This window comes from Narcine bancroftii, chromosome 5 (genome assembly GCF_036971445.1).
Source record: "Narcine bancroftii isolate sNarBan1 chromosome 5, sNarBan1.hap1, whole genome shotgun sequence".
Taxonomy (NCBI): domain Eukaryota; kingdom Metazoa; phylum Chordata; class Chondrichthyes; order Torpediniformes; family Narcinidae; genus Narcine; species Narcine bancroftii.
The window spans coordinates 102,821,772-102,830,817 of record NC_091473.1 but is presented as its reverse complement, the minus strand read 5'-3'; the positions used below and the strand labels follow the sequence as shown (position 1 = coordinate 102,830,817).

Genomic DNA, 9,046 nt, shown 5'->3' with positions numbered 1-9,046 from the left:
GTTTAAAAAAACATATTCAGCAGCTCCTTCTGTCCTTGACTGCTAGTAAACTCTCTGTCCGTTCTGGCTTCCCTGTTTATGATTAATCATCACATTTTAACTTAAGTCTTTTTAACCTAAATTTTCTATATCACAAGAATCATAAGGTCATGATCATGAGAGATTTTAACTTCCCTCACATTGATTGGGATACCCATACAGTTAGAGGGCTGGTTGGGCTAGAGTTCGTTAAATGTGTTCAAGATTGTTTTCTAAATCAATTAATAGAAGAACCGACTCCGGTAGTTGTTCAAGTGAACCGGTACAGACTTGAAGGGCCGACATGGCCTGTTTCCGTGCTGTAAATGGTTATATGGTTTAATTAGTCGAGGGGGGTTTGGGAGAGGCCAGGTACAATGGAACTCGATGAATGCTGTTCTTTTTTGCCTCCAGCGGAAAGTAGGTGGAAGCGTCGCTTCACTCAAAACAGTGAACGAGTCCACAAGAAACAAAATACATTTCCTGCAAGGACTTGGCACAGGTCGGGAGCTGCGTTATCCAGACCTGGAGAAAGCGCAAGTTCCTGACCAAAGAGCGCCAACAGAGTGAGATCTCAGGCGCTTGAAAGTTTTCCCTTGGTGTCTAAAAATTGTTAACCGCATTTGCCGCGAGGTGACACCGCGGGTTCCGTGTGAGGGGCACTTCAACTCTCCGCAGTGAAGTCCTGCACGGCTTGAGCCGTGTCAGCGGGAGGAGGCGTGGTGAACAGACCGGGAGCGCAGAGCGGAGGAATGTTGACTTTCGGCCAGTATCCAACTCCGCAGCGAGAGTCCGGAGTCCAGGGCTAACTCACCATGTTCCACAGCCTTCGCATATGCTCCATTTTTTTGGCGCTTGTCTCCGTCCAAGCCCAGAATGGTAAGTGAACATTCTTCTTCCACATCACCCACAAAGCCCGAATATTAACTTTTTTTAATTGAAACTCCGAATCCAGCTACTGGACCAGGGGCTTCACCAACAACGCAACGGTGACTTGAGACAACAGATAAATCAGCCAGAGGTTCCAAATAGGTGACACTTTACAACTATCCCCACTTTAAAAAAAAACCCTTCTAAATGAAACGGTCGGCAATTAACAGGCAGAAAATCCTTTCTCTCGCAACACGGTTCTTTGAGTTTATTTTGCGTTCAAGCCCTGGGACGGGCAGTGTGCAATGTCACCGGCGCTCTCAGGACTTCTCTGGACAAAAGGGCATCGGAATGGCATGTGGAATTGAATCCTCCTTTCGACATTTAATACTTGATCTCAACAGCAAGTAATCTTTTAGAACCAAATACTAGGGGAAGTTTCAGTCTCAGTTGGCACTGAGTGAACTCTACTTGCGAAAGCCTCACCCAACGCCAGAACGTGTAGATTTGGAGTCTCTCGCCTCGTCGCTGGTTCAGTGCTTGGTCCAACAAGACTTCGACCCAACCCACTTGTACGTACGCGGGGTGGGGGACGAGGAAATATTCCCCCACAAACAGCCAAGGCAGCATTAAAACATCAGTGGCTAAGGGCAAGCAAGAGTAGTGCCTGCTCTCAATTTCTTTCGGATTATTGCACATCAATCCTAATCCCACAGCACAACTCTCGTTATAATGGGGCAGGCGGTTCTCAGAGTGGTGCAAAGATCGCAGGAAAGCCGGCAACGCTCTGGAAAGAGCCCGGTGGGGTTCCGCCCTCAAATGTTTCGCCGTGTGATAATCTCAATGAAGGAAGAGCTGGTAAAGCTTTTGGGCGACTTGTGTAGTTCATAATATTTGGCTGCCCTGCCTGTGGGTCCCAGAACTTTACCCGCTAAATTCATGAAGGAATGTGTCGTTGAACCTTTTATTAATTGAAACATGAAACGAGCACTTACCCTGTGCGAAATTTGATGATTATAATTCGAGCATTGAGAGTTGGCGAGTCATGTGCAGCCATTCCTTTACATTCCGGAGGGGAGAAGCCACTGAACTTAAATGAGTTAAACTGGACGAACCAACCATAACACAAACCTGTGACTGAACATTATTTATTACATAACAAATATATCCGTAATCAAGAAAGGGAGGGAGAGGTGGGCACATGGACTCGCCAACTCCCATTGCTCGTATAATAATCATCAAACTTCGCACAGGGTAAGTGCTCGTTTAATGTTCCATTATTCTTCGCCAACTTGAGAGCTCGTAGCCCAGTGGCTTATCCTCTTCGGATGGTCTGACGGACCATAATCAGGTCAACGGTCTGCAGCCTTTGTCTGTCTGCCGTGTGTAGGATGGAGGCCATGAAACTCAGGTAGAACCTATTAAAGGTGCTCTCATTACTCCATCCCGCTTGCTGGAGGATATCCCATATAGAGACCGCGGCCCTACTGGCAGTCGAGGATATCGCCGCTCTTGTTGAGTGGGACCCAAACTGAGTAATATCCACAGCCATCTGACCAACGGCTGGCAGGTAGCCCGCTGATGCGGTATTCTAATAACATATAAAAAGGTATTTCTCATTTCGCCTTTGTACGTGCTCTTATTATGCTCTTTTTAAACAATCCAACACACATAACCGTTTGTCCTCTCCATATGCATACAATGAGAACTTTGTCCTAATTCTCCCTTGCCTGTTCCATTTACACAGACCTCCTCCCAATAGATATTAGGCACTTTCAGGTGGCCAATTGCCCCGCATGTTTAGGCAACGTGCGGGTGTTTTGAGGCCACCTGAATGTGCAGGAGGCGCTCTTGAGGCAAGCTACATAACCCTCCTCTAAGAGGGATCCTCAGCTCAGTGGCTCCCCCAGCCACCTGAAAGCAGTTGGCTGAAAGCGGATGTTAAAGGGTCAGGCTGCTGATCACAGCTGACACTGGGCAAGAGCCAGAGTGCGCTCAGAGCCGCATCCTGTGCAGCTGTGTCCTTCAGGTGGCCAGCGTTGAGCTTTAAATGCTGCCACCTGAACGGCAATTAAAGCCTATAGTCCATATGAATACAAGACAAAGTTTATACCCTCTGGGCTGATGTCAAGGCCACTAACATGATCAACATATGGGACAGGCTACGTCAGTCCAAACTGGAAGTTGACAACAATAGTCTTAAATAGTCCAAAACAATCTATATGACCCAAATTTCTTTATAGCTGTGTACCAGAGGACACAAGTGAAACATTCCTTTCATGAATGTTTTGATCAGGGGTTGGTTCAACATCACATGCTCCAAGGCCTGGTGCATCAAGAAAGCGGTCAATGCACTCTTTGCTGTATTCACCGCGCTGTAGCTGGCCCCCTGCACATAAAACATATTAGGAAACCTGATACACCTCCGATAGAGGCTGACTGTTCATTCAGTCCATTTTGGGCACAGTACTTTCTCCATTTCCCCACATAGGAGGCGTACTGTTTCTGTGTAGACTTCCTCCAAAACGTCCAGATTTCTAGGCTGCAGAGCATTTATGTCGATCCTCACTCCTATTTTGCAACCTAACAAACTTAAGTGAGACAATGGATGAGATATCTTTGACACCAGTTGGATTAGCAGACCTTACTTTTTTTGTGAATACTAATGGACTCCCCACCATAAGCCTTAGGATATGGGGAACCAACATTGGGAAGGCCAATTTGAAACTACTAGCAATCCCATGGCCCCATCCTCCTGTATCTTATTCAGGCATTTCACCTGAACGGGGGGGGGGGGGGGGGGGGCGGGGGCGGGGGCGGGGGCGGAAATGCATAAAAGTTATATTTAGCCCAATCTAGGGTAAAAGTGCTTGGGATCTGGTAGCCAGGACACATTCCTTGGAACCTGAGCATGCAGCCGGGATGCGAACAAATCTATCTCTGGCATGCCAAAGGTGTCTGCTCACAGTTTAAAGTATTTTTTCCCCAGAGTCCACTCCATGCTATCATTGCTTTTCCTGGACATCAGTTCTGCCTGGATGTTTATCCGACTCGGCAGGTAGGTGGCTGTAACCCAAATATTTATTTGAATGCACCAGTGCCAAGTCTAAATGGCTAGCTTGTTACAGAAGCTCATTCCTCACGTAAGCCAACGAGATATTGTCGATTCACCATGCAAGATTGGATTTGGCCTCTGGTTAATCTCATAGGACTGTCAAATGCCCCCTTTCCAGGAACCTGTAATTTAGTGGACCATATTGTACCGCTGGGAAGGCCACCACCAGTTTTCCATCAACCAACCTACCTTTCTTATGGAGGGACGATATGCTATCATTAGCCCTCTGCAGGCAGTCCTAGTCTCTGCCACTTTATCCTCAGGCAGGGTTACTTTCATGGCTTCAATATCAATAATGAAGACAAGGAATTTTAGCCTTTTAGTAGGTACCAGCACTGATTTCTCGGGGTGTATAAGAAACCCTACATGGCTTAATAATCTCAAGAAGGCTGCTACTGCCCTTTTTGTTTCCTCGAGCAATCTGCCAAAAATAAAGGTATCATCAGGTAATGCATTACCATGGGCCCCTCTTTCCTGCGCCTTGCAAACACTGGCTTCAGTAACTTGGTAAATGCCCTGGGTGCCGATTTCCACCCAGCCGGCAAAGCCTTATACTGCCATAGCTCTCCCTTCCAGGTAAATTTCAAGAATTTCCTGTACTGTGGGCAGATCATGACTGAATAATATGCATCTTGCAAATCTATCGAGGCCATGTAATAGCCATTACATAACAGCAGTATCACAGAATATATGTTATCCATTTTAAAATGTCTGTACAAGACATATTTGTTAAGAACCAATAGATCCAGTATCACTCTAGTACTGCCTCTTCTTTTAGGTCACGTGAGGATGTTCGATACAAACTCATGTTTTTCATGACTACAACATTCAATAACGTTTTTCTTTTTTAATGCCATGATCTCGGCACGTGCAGCCTCCATCAGTTGCGGTCTGCGTATGTTTGTATATAGACCCTTCCTCCTTATCGGAAGGAATTTCTAGGGATCAAATTTGATTTTATAGCCTTCACTCTCTGCCGAATAGAAGTATCAGTGGTAATATTACACCATCTGTCATAGAATAGTGTTAATCGACCGCCAACCATTAATGCCTTGCAATTATCAAGTGTACTCTACTGTTTTTGCGTAGTGTTCACTTCCTCGACCTGCCTTGTCTGCGGGCTGGTGCATTCTGGGCCCACTTCTGCGAAGCACTTTGAGTGAGAAAATTCTGCTGCTGCTGTCTCCACGGAGGGCGTTGCCTGAAAAATAACTTGCTGGCTGTAGCCATTTGGTGTGGGAAGCCACCTCGGGTTACTCGCTTAAATTCCCCTGCATACCTGCAATAGGGGTGAAACATAACAGGTTTTCTTGCCTGTGCTCTAGAACTCTGACAACACCAGCCGCTGTCTTCTGCTACTCATTCAAGTCATTCACCTGTTTGCTGAGATCTTCACCAAATATAAATTTTGTTACAGGGTTAGATGGTCTGCACAAATGAGCATATCTTACATTTAGGTTGGACTTAATCAGCTCCTTCCTGTCAGCATTAAGTTCCCTGTGACCTGAGGCACATGGCGACACCACAACTTGCAAACTCCCCTCCACATCACATCTCATCCTGACTCAGAACTCATTATCTCTAGGTCTGAATCCTGGAATACTCAAGCCAAGAACTGTGGCAACATTTCCACCAGAAGGACTGCTGCAGTTCAAGTGTATACAGACTTACATATTACGAGCCAGAGTGGGCCACTTGGCAACCAGCACAGGTTTAGGAGGAAAGCAGAGAACCTGGAGACATACTGACATACAGATAATGTGCAAACTTCACACAGGCAGCACTGATTATTCAAACCTGCACTGCTGGAGCTGGGAGGCAGCAGCTCTACTTGCTGTACCACTCACCCTATTCTGTTGAGCTTCCTGAGTGTTTTTGGAACTGTCATCATCGAGGCAAGTAGAGGGTTCCATCACATTTCTGGCTTGTGCCTTGTAAATTATGGAAAGGTTTTTTAGCAAATGTGGGTATGCACCAACTTGTATGTCTACATCTTCAACACAGGCCAATCAAACACATTCAGCATTATGTTCCTGAACAATTTGTACTTCAGGCATATCTAAAAAGCTGGTAGTTGCCAACAAGTGTGAAGTAGCTCTATTCAATACACACAAATCAGAACAAATCTCAATCAGGCTGGCTCTCAACCATCAGCTAGAAGGATGCTCATTTTGAGTTCTGCCATGCTTCAACATGTCATCAATCGAAATATGGATTAAAAACTGCACCATCTAGTGGTGAGGAGAGAATAAATCAGAATTTATTGTCATGAAATTCAGTGTTTTTGCAGAGGCATCACTGCAAATATTAATATTTTAATCATCTTACATCATTACTAGTAAAAATATTAAAATAATAGTTCATGAAAATTAAGGCAGCGTCTTTGGTTTATTGATTATTCAGGAATCTGATGGCAGTGGGGAAGAAGCTGTCAAGGTTAAAAACTTGTTTTTTTAACTCTTAGTTAATTTGTGCTTATCTCTTTAAAAGACTATTGTTTGTAGTGTTCCCACAGTGACTATGATGTAATATGTCATCTGCCCAGACTTATGACCTTGAGCAAATAGCTCTTCTCAAATAACTATTTGGTTGCAAGTTGAGTCAGCACGGTGGACTGACAACGGTTGGCAGGAGATTGGAGCCAGCCACCAAATTAGGAGCGGCTCCAACTACCAAGCAAGAAGAGGACTTTGTCAAGGCACTGCAGGCCTCATTAGCTGGTTTAAAGGTTAGTGGAACTGGAGCCAATGAGTGTATGTTGCAAAGTCCCACTGGTGTTGTACTAAGTGAAATGCAGAAGATCGAGACTCATTGAGCAGTATCTGAAAGTTCAGATGTGAATCCTGGTTATAGTATTTCTAAGTTATGAGTGCAGAAATGTCTTGAAACTCTTCAAAGGCATCTAGATCAAGTACTGCTTCAAGCTTATCAGTTATGTATGCGAAGGCACAAGCAAACTTGGCTACTGTCTGTGCACAACAGTGGTTGGAGAAAAGATGTGCTTTAGAGGATGGGGAGGTTCAAATCAGGAATCAAGAAGCTGAAATCAAGAAACAGCAAGAGAACAAAGTGATTGTTGAATAGAGAAAAGACTAGATCTTGAGGAACAACCTGCTTTGAATATGGCCAAAGTGAAAGCATTAGCTCAGGCTTCTGAAAGATGTGTCACTCAAAGTGACATACCAAAGGGCTGGCACATAACCTTCTAGCAGAGCAATGGGTAACATAGTCAAGAAACAAATATACTATGAAGCCACAGGTGTCACTGCTAGTGCTCAAAAGACAATGACCAAACCTATGGAAAGAACTAGTGACATTCAATCTCTCCAGAGCACAAAATATATGGATCTTCCAAACAGGAGGATATTTCAGTAAAGTTCAACCATGTAAATTGATTATACTCAACCATTGATGTCTCTTCATGTTGCTGGAGAACCAGCTACAAGTCAAGGATCTCCACCAATGCCATCACTTACAACCCAAGGATTCCCTTCTATACCATCACTTAAAACTCAAGGTCCTACTCCTATGGCACCAGTTCAAGATCTGTTCTCTCCATTTCCCTTAAGGTACCCTGTCGCAAGCCATGCTGGACAAAACAATATAATATCACTCATAGGAAAACAAAATTAAATCACTGCTATGTTAGGGCAGCAACAAGGTTCATTTGGTTTACCTAAGAAGGAAATTCCAGTTTTTAAATGGAGATCCATTACAATATCTGACGTTCATGAAATCCTTTGAACCTAACATTGAAAGTAATACTAAAAACACTAAAGATTGTCTGTATTACTTTGAACAGTATATTGGAGGGCAGGTGAAGGATTGAGTCAAAAGTTGCCAATATATGAATCCAGAACAAGGTTTTAAAAAGGCAAAAGAATTATTGCTTCATCATTATGGAGATGAACATAAAATCACAAGGGCCCACATAGACAAGATTCTTTCTTGGTCAGCAATAAAATTAGAGGACACAAAGGCTTTACAACAGAGATTCCCAACTTTTATGTTCCTCTGTACCCTTTGGGCATTTTTATAGGTTCCGGTGTACCCTTAAAAATTAAGGTTAAACAAAACACGACATTGTGCAATCTGACTGCAGATTACAACACCATGTATTGTACAGTAGTGGTTATTCTCTCAGATCCAATGTACCCCTGAAAAGTGCAAATGTACAACTGAGGGTACATGTAACCCAGGTTTGGAACCCCTGCTTTACAAGCATAAGCAGTATTTCTGAGAGGGTGTTGTAATGCAATGGCAAGTAGTGTAAATTTGCAAGAGTTGAATTTGCTTGCTGATTTGTTGCCTTATAAGCTGAAGGATTATGGAGAAACAAAGTTGCAGGCCTTAAGATTCTTCCCGGAAAGAAAGCCACTTTTGAGGATGCACAATTTTTGGAATGACATGTGCATGTTAACACTGTACCAATATTTGGAAATATTAAGGATACTTCAATAGTTCCTAAAGATGTAAAAAATGTTTGTCATTGTCACAACAGAAACCAAAGGGAAATATCTTTGTTATTGCCGTGTCAGATAAAGGCACAAGAAAGAACAAGGAAATAATGAATAAAGAAGATCAGACTGTTCAGGAAAGCTGTTTGTATTGCAAAGATGACCATGCTTCAGAAAGATTTTCATGATTGGAGAAAAAGTCACATGATGAAAAATTAACCTTTTTAAAAAGAATGGAATATGTCTTGGTTGCTTGTGTAAAGACACATCAGCAAAATGTAATAAGTGACTCAGTAATGATATATGCAGTTTAAAGCATCCCAGGTTACTGCATATTCAACGAAGTAAAATTGAGAAGGAAGTCAAACAATCTGAATCAGAGAGGACACTTCAGCTTCGGTTCAGATAAACAGTCTTACTGGGGCTGGTAACAAAGCCCTCTCAATAGTTCCTGTGCAGGGTAAAGCTAGAAAGGGGAGCTTCATACTGAAGACCTACACATTTCTTGATCCAGGAAGTGCCGCATCATTTTGAACTGTTGAATTAATGAATAAACAATCTTTATGGAAAAAGATCACAGATCTAA

The 9,046-nt window shown here is 43.4% G+C and overlaps 1 protein-coding gene across 2 annotated transcripts in view; it reads left to right on the top strand.

The window, feature by feature from the left end:
• Positions 1-524: 524 nt before the first annotated feature.
• The window catches only part of LOC138763799 (PDZK1-interacting protein 1-like), a 32,227-nt gene continuing 23,705 nt past the window's right edge, over positions 525-9,046 (top strand). Inside the window, exons 1-2 of one of the 2 annotated variants that reach the window (XM_069938557.1) lie at positions 525-897; positions 3,878-3,946. In XM_069938557.1, coding sequence (XP_069794658.1) covers positions 834-897; positions 3,878-3,946 — 133 coding nt within the window. In that variant the 5' untranslated portion in view covers positions 525-833. The remainder of the gene's footprint in view (positions 898-3,877; positions 3,947-9,046) is intronic. The other variant, XM_069938558.1, reaches the window with a different exon arrangement.